The sequence below is a fragment of the Nycticebus coucang genome, chromosome 9 (assembly GCF_027406575.1).
Source record: "Nycticebus coucang isolate mNycCou1 chromosome 9, mNycCou1.pri, whole genome shotgun sequence".
NCBI lineage: Eukaryota > Metazoa > Chordata > Mammalia > Primates > Lorisidae > Nycticebus > Nycticebus coucang.
The window spans coordinates 54,498,492-54,514,936 of record NC_069788.1 but is presented as its reverse complement, the minus strand read 5'-3'; the positions used below and the strand labels follow the sequence as shown (position 1 = coordinate 54,514,936).

General features: G+C 37.7%; 1 protein-coding gene across 10 annotated transcripts in view; it reads right to left on the bottom strand.

Moving 5' to 3' along the window:
* Nucleotides 1–520: 520 nt before the first annotated feature.
* Nucleotides 521–16,445, bottom strand: part of LOC128593294 (cytidine monophosphate-N-acetylneuraminic acid hydroxylase) — a 182,699-nt gene continuing 166,774 nt past the window's right edge. For 7 of the 10 annotated variants that reach the window (XM_053601183.1, XM_053601191.1, XM_053601185.1 and 4 more), the window contains 2 exons: nucleotides 3,904–3,959; nucleotides 521–2,068 (listed from right to left, as the gene is read on the bottom strand). In XM_053601183.1, the coding sequence (XP_053457158.1) occupies nucleotides 2,032–2,068; nucleotides 3,904–3,959 (93 nt within the window). In that variant the 3' untranslated portion in view covers nucleotides 521–2,031. Of the gene's footprint in view, nucleotides 2,069–3,903; nucleotides 3,960–11,365; nucleotides 14,832–16,445 lie in introns of those variants that run through there. The other 3 variants (XM_053601184.1, XM_053601189.1, XM_053601190.1) reach the window with 3 other exon arrangements.

The following is a 16,445-nucleotide window of genomic DNA, read 5'->3' as shown; positions in this document are numbered from 1 at the left end:
TAATGCCAGGGTTGTCCTGTCTCAATTGTCTAGTTGAACTTAATAACATCTGTCTACCCAGAGGGCAATAGAATGTTTGTTCCTGGCTTGTGAGAGTACTGAGATTTTAATTTTTTGCCAGAGAATTATTGGCGTGAGGCCCCTGGAAACGTTGCTTCATTGCATGGCCTTATAAGAATTTGCTTGACCTATTTTGTGGAGGCAAATTTACCCTGGTCCTAGAGTTTTTTTCATGCAAACCAGAGAAAGGAAAATTCTTACTGCTGAATAGGTCAATTACAGCTACTGAAATGACCAGGTTTGCAAATTCTGTTTTAATGGAAACACGATCTATAGATCTAGATTGAGTAGGTCTGTGCCTCAAAAATGAAAATTTTCTTCTTAGTTCCTACAGCTGCATTATTGGGCAGAGCCACCATTCTGTGAGTATCAGATTATTATCAACACACTAGGCTTTCTCACTAGGAGTACGCCCTTCAATGGTGTGATACTTGTGGCAACAAAGAACAGTACACTCTCCCATCTTGGTCTTTTAATTATGTAAACAGAAGAACAAAAGTACCCAATTCCCATCTGCCCACAGACCAAGGTTGAGGAGGACCCTAAGAATCTCTTCCTTGCAAGAAGTTAAGAGTCCAGTTTTTGTTCACTGAAGAGAAGGTCCATTAAGCAGTGTCTCAGACACATACCCCTTCCTTACGGAGAATGCACAATCTGAAAAAAAAGAAGGGGATGTGATGTCAAAGCACAGAAGTAACACTGCTTTGCCTAATAAAGCAACCTTCAAATTCCTCTATTTGGCACTTTAGGAGAAAACCCGTTCCTTCTTAAAATTGAGATAGCTTCCCAGAAAATAAACATTTGCCATTAGGAGGTCTGTGGATTTGATTCAACTGTTTACCTGCACGTTCATCCACAGGAGGGTCTCTAGAAGACCCTACCTGCCCCTACCTGCCCTCAAACAGTGGGAGGCCTTGCAGTCCGAAGCCAGCAGGCACCCTCCGGCCCAGCCCTGACCGCTGGTCTTGAAGTGGTAAAGGTGGGGGCAGAGTGCACCTATGAAGTCCTTGAGGAATTGTTGGGGTAAATATTTCAAACTGGGGGAAATGCTCTCTGCCTGGGAACAGGCATGGTCCTGGGATAAGTTCCTGGGAGTGGAAAAGGGTCTTCTAAAGGTTGGGTAAAGGATGCCTGAGTTTTTAAAAATGAAAAGACTGGCTTGGTGCACAGTGGTTAAGGCGCCAGCCACATACACCCAGGCTGGCAGTTCCAACCTGGCCCAGGCCAGCTAAGCAACAATGACAACTGCAACAAAAAACAATAGCCGGGCGCTGTGGCAGGCGCCTATAGTCGCAGCTACTAGGGAGGCTGAGGCAAGAGAATCGCTTAAGCCCAAGGGTTGAAGGTTGCTGTGAGCTGTGACACCATGGCACTCTACCAAGGGTGACATAGTGAGACTATGTCACAAAAAAAGAAAAAAAAAAAGAAAGAAAAAACTTTTTTTTTTCTCACCCTACAGAAAGGCCTGGAGTTGATGGTAGGAAAGAATGATAAGGAATTGCATGCATTCCAAGTCCCCCTCTTGTTTAATGCGTTAAGAGGCTTCCTTTCAAAATGGGAGAAAGTCATATGCAATGCATAACTTTATTTATTTTTTTTTTTGAGACAGAGTCTCACTTTGTCGCCCTTGGTAGAGTGCCGTGGCGTCACCGTCTGCTCCGTCTGTCCCTAATTATCCCAAAGCTCGGGTGAAGTGTGCCACAAGCAAGGAGCTGAAGCGGACTGGGGGGCAGAGAGGGGCGGCCGAGTGTTCTTTCGCGAAGCCTCCAAGGGGCCACTGGAGTCCCCAAAGAAGCCCCTCTGAGAAGCGGATTCTTGAAAAGGCGAAAGGGACCCTCTTGGGTCACTTCGAGGTAGTCATTGAGCGAACACCAGCAACGGTCTGGACGCACCAAAGAGGCGAAGAGAAAACCCGGGCGCAGGCCGTCGGATTTGATGTGGTCCTCTTCCGCCACCTATCGACAATAGTGGCTAATCGCAGCTTCCAAATGCAACCACGCATTTGCACCTATTTAAAGACCGTTCATTCAAGTTTTTATTTTCTCCATTCAAATTAAAATTGAATTTCCAGGTGAAAAAGTCTGATAAACGGGTTTATACATTTTATTGGGTAAATTAATTTTGATTTTCAGGTGCTAAGATAATAATAGTATATGGCCATAATAGGGAGGCAGAATTCTGGTAATTATTTTCTTGCCTTTGGTTAATGCTTTAGGATATATAAAGGTACTGCATTTTTAAAGATTTTTGTTGTTAGTTTCCAGAAAACATGAACGCTCTAAAGATATTGAGGAATTTTTAGGAAGGACATAGTATATGAGTAAGATTTTTAAGCAGCAGAGGAGGTAATTTCTGCAGAACTGACGTTATGAAGATCCATGGGAAGTCAACATATGCAAGAGTAGCATGGAAGACTGTCCCTGTGTTACATGGAACCCAAGTGGCTCCCTTTCATCTGTACATTCACTGAAAGATTGGAAAGATGTTATCAAAAGCCATGTATATGTGTGTGTACATATATATATATATACTCTGTCTCAAAAAAACTCACAAAAAACAAACATATGTGTGTATATATACATATCTATATATCTATATCTATGTTTGTTTGTTTGTTGTGGGGTTTTTTTGTTGGTTTTTTTTTTTTTAGACACAGTCTTCCTTTGTAGCCCTGGGTAGAGTGCCCTTGTGTCATAGCTCACAGCAACCTCAAACTCTTGGGCTGAAGTGATCCTCTTGCCTCAGCCTTCCAAGTAGCTGAGAGTGAAGGTGCCCACCACAACGCCCAGCTACTTTTAGAGATGGGGTCTCACTCTTTCTTGAGCTGGTCTCCAACTTAACTCCTGAGCTCAGGCAATCTACCCATGTTGGCCTCCCAGAATGCTAGAATTACAGGTGTGAGCCACTGTGCCCAGCCTAGCTATTCATACTTTTTGATTTGTTAATCCAACTTCACAAATTCTATCACAAGAAAAGAATCAAAAATGTGAAAAATGTAATATAAGCGTTCCTAATTCTACATGAAATCAGCACAGTGTACCCCATCAATGCATTAATGTATACATGATCTATGTGTTTATGATTTAATAAAAAATGTGGAAAATGTAATGTGAAAAATAATCTTCATAAGATTAGTATTCAGTTGAAGAAATACTGATGTTAGGGCTCATTTGGAATATGGAATATTACAAAAACAGAAGTTATTTTAACATGTAGTAATATGAAAAAACAATGCCTCTGAAGTTATAAAAGACCCAAGTAGGCAAACATACAAATATTGAATAAAGCTGGTAAAGAATACTAAAAATAGGCTGGGCAAGATGGCTCATGCCTTTATAATCCAGGTGGATTGCTTGAGCTCAGGAGTTTAAGACCAGCCTGAGCAAGAGTGAGACCTGTCTCTACTAAAAATAGACAAACTAATTGGGCACAGTGGCAGGTGCCTGAAATCCCAGCTACTTGAGAGGGTGAGGCAAGAGAATCACTTGAGCCCAAGAGTTTGAGGTTGCTGTGAGCTATGACACCATAACACTCTACCCAAGGCAACAGAGTGAGACTCTGTCTCTTCCTTCTCCCCCACAAAAAAATAAAATACTAAAAATATTATAAATGAGTTAGTCTATTCTATGGGATTTGTTTTTGTTCTTGCTTTGCTAATTAAACAAGAATGCTTTTTAATTATGATACATTTAAATAATACAGAAGTATATAAAGTAACCATGGAGGACCCCATTATCTTCCTGTGCTCAACCTGTCTGTTTCCTATTAATAGACTGATGTAAGGGCTCCAGATCTTCTTCCTTGGAGTTACACAAACACACACACACACAAACATATATATACCTTATATATGTTATGCAGGTGTATCTCTGAGATATTGAAGGTTCAATTCCAGAGCCCTACAGTAAACATTGCAAAAACAGCAAGTCAAACAAAATTTTGGTTTCCCAGTACATGTAAAAGTTAGGTAGTCTAGTAAGTGTGCAATAGTATTATGGCTAAAAACTCAATTTATATACCTTAATTTTCAAGTAATTTATTGCTAAAAATAGTCTGAGCCTTCAGTGAGGTAATCTTTTTGCTGGTGGAGGGTCTTTGCCTCAATGTGGGTGGCTGCTGACTGATTAGGATGGTGGTTGCTGAAGGTTGGAATGACACAGAGATAGGAAGTGAGAGCACATGCCAGGGAAATGACATACTTATTTCTTCTAAGTTTTAAAGTAATTGTGCTAATGACCTTTCTTGTACATTTATCTTAGTGCACCCTATTAATGAATTGAAGTTTCTTTTTGTTTATTCATTGGCCATTTGTGTTTTCTTAGAGAATTTTCTAGTCATATCTCTTGCCAATTTTTCTATTTCATTGTTTATATTTTATTATTTATTTATAGAAGTGCTTTATGGATTCTAGGTTTTTACTAATATTTTGCCAAATTTAGAGATTGGTACAACATAGAATATTTCCACCGCAAATATATTTTATTATTTTATTTATGACTTGTACACTCATTACACGAGGAAGCATTTTCAATCGTTGTTCACATTCTGAAATAATTTTAAATTGAAATAACTATCAGGTGTAGTTGAAATCATAACTTTTTTTTGTTTGTTTGTTTGTATTTTGTTTTTTGGCCAGGGCCGAGTTTGAACCCACCACTTCCGGTATATGGGGCCGGCACCCTATTCCTTGAGCCACAGGTGCCACCCATAACTGTTTCTTATAACTATAATAATTCAAAGATGTATAAGTATTAGCCTGCTCATTAGCGTTTATACATTGGTAGAAGCTTCTATCTATCATTGATTTCATTTTTTCTAAAATGCCAAAACCAGAATTTAATATAAAACAAAAAGAGAGAGAGAAGAAAAAGTATGGTTTGGGGTTCTCCACAACCCATGGAGCATTTAACCTGTGAAGACATCACATCAGGGAACACTGCTATGCAGATCCCAGTCCTTTAGGCCAGGCCGCAGGAGTGCCCACACTGGATTCTCTCTGAGGCCTAAGGACCAGAGAATCTGGAAAACCAGTTTGACCATCTTTTCCTATATCCCCAGAAACTAGAAATCTGGTTTCGGTAATGGTGGCTTAATTCTTATATTCCAGTAAACTAGTTCACTTACTTACTAGTTGCTAACATGGAGTAATGTTGAAAAGAGATATTCCGAGACAAACAAAAGACACACCCACACCCACACACACAATTATAGTCCTACTAAAAGCACCACAAATATCTGACCCATAGAAATTATTTTAGTTTTTGGAAAATAATTGATGAACTCTGCAGTCATGAAGGAGATCCCTGAAAAACAAGTCTTAAGACCATGGCAATAACTTGGGAAAGGCTTGTGATCTTGTTCTTTAAAGTATTTGTCAGGATCACACCAAGGCACTGTCATTTTCAATAATTTCAGTTGCTTCATAGCACCAGTTTCAAAAGTCCAACACTAACTCTAGTGTTCTTTCTCTAGATTTTTCCAGTGGCCTTCATTTAAAAATTTTCAATAATTTCAGGATTGCTAGTGTAACACTACTCTTGTAAGTTTTTGTATAGTCTATCTCTTGATGCACCCAAACTTCTTGAAAATACAGGGACTTAAAATATCACACATTTATTATTTACAGTCTCTGTACAACACAAACCAGGCATAATCCAACAGCTTTAGGTCTCTCCCAAAGAATAAGGTGTTAGACAGGACTGTGATTTAATCTGATGTCTTGATTAAAGAAGGATTCACCTCCAAATTCACTCAGGTTGGTGTGGGCAGAATTAAGTTCTTTTGGTACCAATGGACTCAAAGTTTTCACCATCAGTTGACTAGGACAAGGCTGCACTGTGTCCTCAGTGACATAGAACCCACCAGCACGGTACTTTACTTTAACAACTTATGCCACACAAGAAGGCTATATATAGAGAATGCTAACAAGACTAAAGTCACAATATTTTTTTTTTTTTTTAAGAGACAGAGTCTCACTTTATCACCCTTGGTAGAGTGCCGTGGCGTAAGTTGTTAAAGTAAAGTACCGTGCTGGTGGGTTTTTTTTTGACAGAGTCTCACTTTGTTGCCCTGGGTAGAGTTCTCTGGCATCACAGCTCACAGCAACCTCCAGCTGTTGGGCTTAGGCGATTCTCTTGCCTCAGCCTCCCAAGTAGCTGGGATTACAGGCGCCCGCCACAACGCCCGGCTATTTTTTTTTGTTGTTGTTGCAGTTTGGCTGGGGCCGGGTTTGAACCCACCACCCTCGGCATGTGGGGCCGGCGCCCTACCCGCTGAGCCACAGGCGCCGCCCTAAAGTCACAATATTTTAACACATAATTACAGAAGTGGCATTCCATCACTCTGGTCATATCCTATTTATTAGAACAAGACACTAGGTTCATGAAACACTGTTGGACAGGGAGTTATGCATAAGCATGAATACCATGAGGCAGGGATCAATGGGAGCTATGTCATCAGCTACCTACAAAAGTCCTGTTTGTCCTCCGGACACTACTTAATTTACCTAATTAATCATTATTATCCTACCATTACATATGTGCCCAGTCTAAATGCTACCTTCTATCTACTCTGTTCCCATACCCAGTTGAAGAATGCAAATGGAGAAATGCAGTTTTAGCCAAAATCCATAACCATGAGTCTCAAAAGCACTTTGATGCGATTATATGATTTATCAGTTTTTTTCCACTATTCTATTCCTTTGGAATTGTGATTCACACTTTAATCTTTCTCCCCTCTAATCCTCAATATTTCCTCTTCCATTCCCAATCTCAGTTCATCAATGACTTTGCTTCTTATTCAACTAAAAAATAATGTCAAATTTCCAAAAAGCGTCCACCACTACATCTATCTACCTACCTGTTTTGTACCGGTTTTGTATATTTACATTTTTGCAATATATAGGTAAATTCTACGTGTACTTAAAGTCAATTTACATACTAAATTCTATCTTACTTACAAAATCATCAAAAAATGATCCACTGCTTTCCAGCTGCACCATCAGTTTCTCTTAAGTAAATGTGTCTCATCAGCCTGTAAACATTGTGTTCTCTCTCAGTCTTACAAGATTATCTTTGCTTCACCTGTGCTTATCCACCAGCTCCTGCTCCCAACCCTCAGGCATATTTTTCTCCTTCCTTTTAAAGAAAATGCTCTTAAATAATTCGCTAATCCCCCATTCCTATTTTTTTCCTTCCATTTTTTCTGAATTCATTCCAATCAGATTTTGGTATCTATATCTTTTTTTTTTTTTTTTTTTTATTGTTGGGGATTCATTGAGGGTACAATAAGCCAGGTTACACTGATTGCAATTGTTAGGTAAAGTCCCTCTTGCAATCGTGTCTTGCCCCCCCCCCCAAAAAAAAAGAGATATTCCTAGACCATGATAAGCTATGATGCGTAAGTGAAGTAATGCAAACATTTCTGGGAATTTGGGGAGGGGGCTAACTTGCTATGGGTCAGCAGGATTCACAAAGTTCATACAGGTTCGTCTAGATGTGAAAATAAAGTTGTGAATAATAATTTCTCTGCTGCAATTTTCCAAAACAAGTTGGAAGATGAACAGGATTAGTGGACCTTCATCAGTGTCTTTGTGGCAAGTCCCGGGGTCTCTCCTCCCCGTTATGCCACGACATAGCATGGTGCTGCACATGGGCTACTCGGTGGTTGACACAAGTTTTCCAAACTTTTAATTTTTACCTGAATAATAAAAATTATTATTCACAAGAAATATTGTCAACTGTTTTCCTTGAAATGACAGACTTCTTCGTTTCAAAGAAAATGTCTGCCAAATATACAAGTGTGAAAAACTCGTTTATCAGTCTGGAAAAATTGTGTGTTTCATGAAAAAGGCGGCCAGTGCAGCTCTGACTCAACCACATAAGCAAATTACTCTGCCACACTGGAGTGTGCAGCGGAAGTGCTGTACGCATACTTGATGTGAGATGTGTACTCAGTCTTTACTAGATTTATGAAGTAAATTTAATAAGATCAACAATTTTCTTGTTTCATCAAGGATGTTAAATAAAACAATTTTTTTTTAAAACTGTAAGTGCCTAGGGTGAAGAATACAATAGCTACTAGCAAAGTTTGAAGCTTCTGCCTTGATCTGTACTAAGGTGTCAGCATTTATACACACTATTGCTTCTGCAACATCATGCCGGAGTGTCCAATCTTTGGCTCCATGTTGATTCTGTGAGGATTTTTTTTTTTTTTGCTTATTTGTGGTGTCAGATATTACAAAAAGTATGCATGGACATTTTGAACTTTTTTTTTTTTTGGCTAATCAGTTTTCTTTAGTGTTTATGTATTTAATGAGTGCCCAAGACAACTATTATTCTGCCAACGTGTGGCAGAGAAAAAAAAAAAAGTTGGAGACCCCTGAAAGGTTAACACAGAGAAAATGGTGGATAATGTTAGAATTACTTTGAAAACAGTTCTGACCTCAAGCACTCGCGGTCTCGAGGACCTCCACAGGTCTGTAATCACACTTTGAGAATTGCTTTAGTGGAGCATTCCATTGTATGGATATGTAATATTATTACAGGTATTTGGGATGCTTCCAGTTTTCTATTATTAAAAGTCTTACTATAAACATTCTTACAAGTGCATGTGTTTTGATAAATATGTGTCTGTTCCTGTGGGGTATATATTATACACACCAAGGACTAGGACTGAGTCATAGATCATGATGTGTATGTTCGTTTTAGAAGTGCCTAGTGGTTAACAAAAGTGACTGTACCAATTTATATTTTTATGAGTAGAGTATAAGAGTTACTACTGCTCCACATCCTCAGTGGCAATGGAATCGTCTTTTTCATTTCAGCCATTCTGGTAGATGGTTAGTGACATCTCAGTGGTGTTTTCATTTATCTTTCCCCAATGACTAATTAATTTGAGCATCTTTTTAAAGTCTCTCATCCATTTAGATATTATTTTTTAGTGGAGGGACTGGTTCAAATTTTTTATTATTCTATTATACATCTTCTTTTTAATTTGCCTTTTTATTCTCTTAATATTTTTTTTTTTAGGAGACAAAGGTTATTAACTTTTAATGGATTTGTTTTTAAATTTACATAAAGTAAAAGTCAACTCTTTTGATGGAGAGTGCTATGAGTTTGGTCAAATGCATAAATTGTGTAACCCGCACCACAATTAAGATACAGAACTATTGCATCTCTTCCCCAATTTCACTCATGCTGTTTCTTTGCATTTATCTCCTACACTTAACCTCACCTCTGGCATCCACTGATGTATTCTCCCTCTCTATAGATTTTGTCTTTTGAGTCTGGCTTGTTTCAGGTTGTGAAATGTATTTCAGATTAATTTGTGTGGCATGTATCAATAGTTCGTTCCTTTTTACTACGGAATACTATTCCTTTGTATAAATGTACTGCGGTTTGTTTATCCATGTGTCAGTTGAAGGATATTTGCATTATTTTCAGTTTGGGAGCAACAGCTTTTTAAATAAAGCTGTTATAAACACTATTGATTAGGTTTTTGTGTGAACATAAGTTTCCACTTCTCTTAGGTAAATAGCTAAGAGTGGAAATGTGGGGCCAGGAATAGGTTTATTTTTAATGTAATCTAATTTTCCGATTTTTTTCTTATGGTTAGTGATTTTTGTGTGTGACCTATTTAAGAAATCATGCCAGCTAGATCAAAAAGATATCTATTTCATCTTCTAGAAGAGTTATTGTTTTACCTTTCACATAGGAATGTATAATTTGCATGGCATTTACTGTTTATGCTATAAAGTAAGGGTGAGGTTTAATTCCCTCAATATGGAAATCTGATTCATCTAGCACTATTTATTCAAAAGTTTGTAGTTTCTCCACTGATTTGCACAGCATCTCTTTTTAAAAAAAATTTATTTATGGCTCAGCACCCATAACACAGTGGTTACGGCACCAGTCACATGCACCAAGGCTGGCTGGTTCGAACTTGACCCAAGGGGCCAGCTAAACCATGACAACTGTAACAAAAAATAGCTGGGTGTTGTGGTGGGCGCCTGTTGTCCCAGCTACTTGGGAGGCTGAGGCAAGAGAATCGCCTAAGCCCAAGAGTTTGAGGTTGCTGTGAGCTGGGATGCCACAGCACTCTACTGAGGGTGACATAGTGAGACTCTGTCTCAAAATAAATAAATAATAAAATAAAATTTTTATTTAAATCATAACTGTATACATTTGTGGGGTACAGTATTATGATTTTATTTACAATGTGGAATGCTTACATCAAACTGATTAACATAACCACCACTTTGCTTATTTTTTGTGGTAAGACATTTATTTATTTATTTTTATTAAATCATAAACACATAGATGATGTATACATTCATGCATTTACAGGGTACAATGTACTGATTTCACATAGAATTAGGAACACTTACATCACACTGGTTAATATATACCTTGTTTACTTATTGTGTTAAGACATTTATACTCTATACTAGTAGATCCAACATGTACCCTTGCATTATGCACCATAGGTGTGATCCCACCATTCACCCTCCCTCAATCTGACCTCCCCCCTTCCCTCCCATGCTCTCATTTTCCCTCCTTCAACTTGGGCCATTGTTGTGATCTGTTCTTCATATGAAAGTGTGAGTGATTGTAAATTGGTTTCATAATAGTACTGAGCACATGGGATATTTTTTCTTCCATTCTTGAGGTACTTTACTAAGTAGGATATGTTCCAGCTCCATCCGTGTAAATGTAAAAGAGGTAAAATCTCCATCTTTTTTAAGGCTGCATAATATTCCATGGTATACATATACCACAATTTGTTAATCTATTCATGGGTCGATGGGCATTTGGGCTTCTTCCATGATTTGGCTATTATGAATTGAGCTGCAATGAACAATCTGTTGCAAATATCTTTTTTTATAAAGTGAATTTTGGTCTTTTGGATATACACCTATTAGAGGAATCACAGGATCAAATGGCAGGTCCACTTTTAGATCCCGGAGTATTCTCCATACTTCTTGACAAAAGGGACATATTAGCTTGCCCCTGAGTATTCTCCATGCTTCTTTCCAAAAGGGACATATTAGTTTGCACTCCCACCAGCAGTGCAAAAGTGTTCCCTTTTCTCCACATCCACGCCAACATCTGTAGGCGTGGAATTTTGTTATGTTGTAGGAGTTAGATAATATCTCAAAGTGGTTTTGATTTGCATTTTTCTGATGATTAAAGATGATGAGCATTTTTTCATGAGTCTGTAGGCCATGTGCCTATCTTCTTCAGAGAAGCTTCTGTTCAAGTTCCTTGCCCACAATGAAATGGGATTACTTGTTCTTTTCTTATTAATAAGTTTGAGTTCTCTGTGGATTCTGGTTATCAAACCTTTGTCAGAAGCATAACCTGAAAATATTCTCTCTCATTCTGAGGGATGTCTGCTTGCTTTACTGTGTTCTTGGCTGTGCATAAGTTTTTTGGTTTGATCATTTCCCAGTAATGTATTTTTGGTGTTTCTTCAATTGCCTGGAGGGTCTTCCTCATAAAGTATTCTCCCAGGTCAATTTCGTCAAGTGTTTCTACTGCCCTCTCTCCAAGAATCTTTATAGTTTCATCTTAAGTTTAAATCTTTTATCCAGTGAGAGTCAATTTTTGTCTTCTACAAGTTGCCAGCCAACTTGAGAGAGTCAGTCTTCTACAAGTTGCCAGCCAATTCTCCCAGCACCATTTGTTAAAAGGGAATCTTTCCCCCAATTTATATTTTTGATAGGCTTATCAAAGATCAGATGTCTGGGTTCATTTCTTGGTTTTCAATTCTGTTCCATACATCTACCTCTCTATTTTTTGTGCCAATACCATGCTGTTTTGATCACTATAGTTTTATAGTATAGTTTTAAGTCTGGTAGTGTGATTCCTCCTGACTTGTTTTTATTTCTGAGTAATGTCTTGGCTATTTGAGGTTTTTTCTGGTCCCATATAAAATGAAGTACTATTTTATCCAGATCTTTAAAGTATGATGGTGGTGCTTTGATAGGGATTCCATTAAATTTGTAAATTGCTTTACAAATTGCATTTGTAAATGGACATTTTAACAATGTTGATTCTTCCTAGCCATGAGCATGGTATATTTTTCCATTTGTTAACATCTTCGGCTATTTCTCTTCTCAGAGTTTCATAATTCTCTTTATAGAGATCTTGCACGTCCTTTGTTAGGTAAGTTCCCAAATATTTCATCTTCTTTGGTACAACTATAAAGGAAATAGAGTCCTTGACTGTTTTTTCGGTTTGACTATTATTGGTATATATAAAAGCTACTGATTTGTGAGTATTGATTTTGTATCCTGAGACGCTACTGTATTCTTTGATTACTTCTAAGAGTTTTGTGGTTGAGTCTCTCAGGTTTTCCAGGTATAAAATCATATCATTTGTGAAGAGTGAAAGTTTGATCTCTTCTGACTCTATTTGTATACCCTTCATCACCTTCTCTTGCCTGATTGCGATGGTTAAAACTTCCATTACAATGTTAAAAAGCAGTGGAGACAATGGGCAACCTTGCCTGGTTCCTGATCTGAGTGGAAGTGTGGTTTTGCTGTAGATGGCCTCTATCAGTTTTAGAAAGTCCCTTCTATACCTATTTTTTTTTCAGTGTTCTGATGATGAAAGGACGCTGGATATTGTCAAAAGCTTTTCTGCATCTATTGAGAGAATCATATGGTCTTTGTTTTTTAGTTTGTTTATAGGTTTATGTCTATTGAACCAATCTTGAGACCCTGGGATAAAACCCACTTGGTCGTGGTGTATAATTCGTTTGATGTGTTGCTAGATTCTGTTTGCTAGGATCTTATTGAATATTTTTGCATCTATGTTCATTAAATATATTGGTCTATAGTTTTCTTTTCTTGTTGGGTCTTTTCCTGGTTTGGGGATCAGGGTGATATTTGCTTCATAGAATGTGTTGGGAAGTATTTCTTCTTTTTTGATGTTTTGGAAAATGTTAAGTAATATAGGTACTAGTTCCTCTTTAAAGGTTTGGTAGAATTCTGATGTGAAGACATCTGGTCCCAGATGCTTCTTTTTTGAGAGATTTTGTATAGTTGATTCTATTTCAGTACTTGATATAGGTCTATTCAGCATTTCCAATTCTTTCTGATTAAGTCTAGGAAGTTGGCATGCTTCTAAGTATTGGTCAATTTCTTTCAGATTTTCATATTTCTGAGAATAAAGTTTTTTATAGTATTCATTAAGGATTTTTTGAATTTCTGAGGTGTCTGTTGTTATTTCACCTTTGTCATTTCTGATTGATATTATAGACTTTAATTTTCTATTTTTCATTAAGTTGGCCAAAGGTTTATCAATTTTGTTGAATTTTTCAAAAAACCAACTTTTTGATTCATTGATCTTTTGAATAATTCTTGTTTTCAATTTCATTTAATTCTGCTCTAATTTTAGTTATTTCTTTTCTTCTGCTGGGTTTGGGGTTGGAATGTTCTTCCTTTTGCTTGGGGCGGGAGTGGGGGTGGGGGTTGAGACGTGCGGGGACTCAGGCTGAGACAGTTAGGGGCCTTTAGGGGTCTTTTTGCTGGGTTGGTTATTACACATTGTAGATTGTACTTTGCTCTCGGGATTATAAGACTGTGTAAACTAACCGCCCTACCCTGTGTTTTCCCCCAACTGCCCCCCAAACCCCATGTTGGGACACTGAGGCAGTTGCCGGCCAGCTCTTCAATAAAGGACTCCTCTTTAATTCAACTTGTCTGGTAGTGTGGTCTTTGGGGAACTCCTGGGCATAACAGTATACATATAACACAGCTTCTTAATCCATTCCTGGGTTGGTGGGCATTTGGGCTGTTTCCAAATTTTGGTGATTGTAAATTGAGCTGCAATAAATAGTCTAGTGCAAGCGTCCTTATGGTAAAAGGATTTTTTTTCTTCTGGGTAGATGCCCAGTAATGGGACTGCAGAATCAAATTGAAGGTCTAGTTTGAGTTCTTTGAGGATCTTCCATACTTCCTTCCAAAAAGGTTGTATTAATTTACAGCAGCATAAGCAGTGTAAAAGCATTCCCTTCTCTCCACATCCACGCCAGCATTTGAAGTTTTGAGATTTTTGTGATGTGGACTATTCTCACTGGGGTTAGATATTACCTCAGGGTGGTTTTAATTTGCATTACTTTCATAATTAGGGCCACTGAACAGTTTTTCATATGTTAGTCAGTCACTTATCTGTCTTCTTTAGAGAAGGTTCAGGTTTCAGTCTTCTGCAGGTCACTAGCCAGTTCTCCTTGCACCATTTATTAAATAGGGATATTTTTGCTCTAAGGCATGCTTTTTTAGGCTTATCAAAGATCAATGACGGTATGTGGCTGGGTTCATCTCTAGATTCTCTATTCTATTCCAAATATCTACATCTCTGTTTCTGTGCCAGTACCATGCTGCTTTTATCATATAAAAAGATTTGTATATAAACCTGAAGTCTGGTAGCGTGATATCTCCAGATTTATTTTTATTTCTAAGTATTGTATTGGCTATTCAGGATTTTTTTTTTTCCTGATTCCATATAAAACAAAGTATTATTTTTTCAAGTTTTTAAAGTATGACATTGGTGCTTTGATCGGGATTACATTAAATCTGCATATTTCTTTGGGTAATATGGACATTTTAACAGTGTTGATTCTTCCCAACCACGAGCATGGTATGTTCTTCCATTTATTAACATCTGCTATTTCTTTTCTCAGTGTTTCATAGTTCTCTTTATAATAGAGATCTTTCAAATCCTTTGTTAGAGAAATTCCCAAGTATTTCATCTTCTTTGGCATGACTATAAAAGGAATAGAGTCTTTGATTATATTTTTGGCTTGACTATTGTTTTATATATATAAAAGCTACTGATTTATATATATTGATTTTGTATCCAAGACACTGCTACATTCCTTGATCACTTCTAAGAGCTTTGTAGTTCCTCGGGTTTTCCAGGTCTAGGATCGTATCATCCACAAAAAGTGGGAGTTTGACCTCTTCTGTCCCTGTTTGAATACCCTTGATCTCCTTCTCTCACCTGATTGTGAAGTCTAGGACTTCCAGTACTATGTTGACTAGCAGTGGTGACAATGGACATCCTTGTCTAGTTCCAGATCTGAGTGGAAATGTTTTCAATTTTACCTCCATTCAATATGATATTTGCTGTGGGTTTGCTGCAGATGGCCTCTATTTAAGTTTAAGAAATATCCCATCTAAGCCTATTTTCCCAAGTTTCTAATCATGAAAGGATGCTGAATATTATCCAAAAGCCTTTTCTGCATCAATTGATACAATCATATGGTCTTTGTTTTTTACTTCCTTTATGTGGTATAATTTATATTTATAGATTTACATATGTTGAACCAACCTTGTAACACTGGGATAAAACTAATTTGATCATGGTGTATAACTTTTTTGATGTGTCATTGAATTCTATTTGCTAAGATCTTATTGAATTTTTTTTTTTCTGTTGTGTCTGCATGCCCCCTCCTCTGGGGCCACCCCTGTGTTTTACAGGGCCCCTCAGCTGACCATTTTGACTGGACAGACTCGTTATAACAGGATACTGTGTTCTGGCCGTGCTCATGCTATGTTAACTGCAAAGGTGTCTCTTTCAAACTTCAGAAATTTTCAAAGTCAGTAGAGAAACTGTAATAATAGTTTATTAGGCTCTCCAAAACGAAGAGATAGATGTAAGTCTTGCTCAATATATGAGTCCTTTATTGCAATGCAGGCAAGCCCATGTAAGTCTGTGAATGGTAAGCAGCAGTAACTTGCTCTCATGTACCAAATAAACTTTTTATTTTTAAAAAGCCCTCTAACAAGTTTGAATTATATCTAACTCACTCACTTCAATCTCCTCCGCTGCCTGCTCTCGTGGCACCCCCGGCCTAAGCTAACTCAACTCCTCTTCCTTTATTGAATATTTTTACATTAATACTTATTAATGATATTGGTGTATAATTTTCTTTCTTTGTTGGATCCTTTCCTGGTTTGGGGATCAAGGTGATATTTGCTTTGTAGAATGTGTTGGGGAAGATTCCTTCCTTTTAGAAAAGGTTATGTAATGTAGGTACTAGTTCACCAGCATCTTTGTCTTAAAGGAAGTGTCCTTATATGCCTGAGTTTGTTTTTGTACTTTCCATTGTGTTATATTGATCTTTTTGTCTCCCTTGTGCCTCTACCACATTGTCATATTATTACAGTTTTGTAAGTCTTGTTAACCAGTAGAACATATTCTCTCTTCTTTATCCTTCCCCTCCTCCCTCTTCACCTCCTTCTCTCCCTCTTCCTATGCCCCACACCCTTCCATATTCTTTAAGAGTGGCTCGGCTACTTTTGTAATTTTCTGTTTCTATATAAATTTTAGAAACTGCCCATCAGTTTCCATAAAATGAATGCCTGTAGGGAGGCT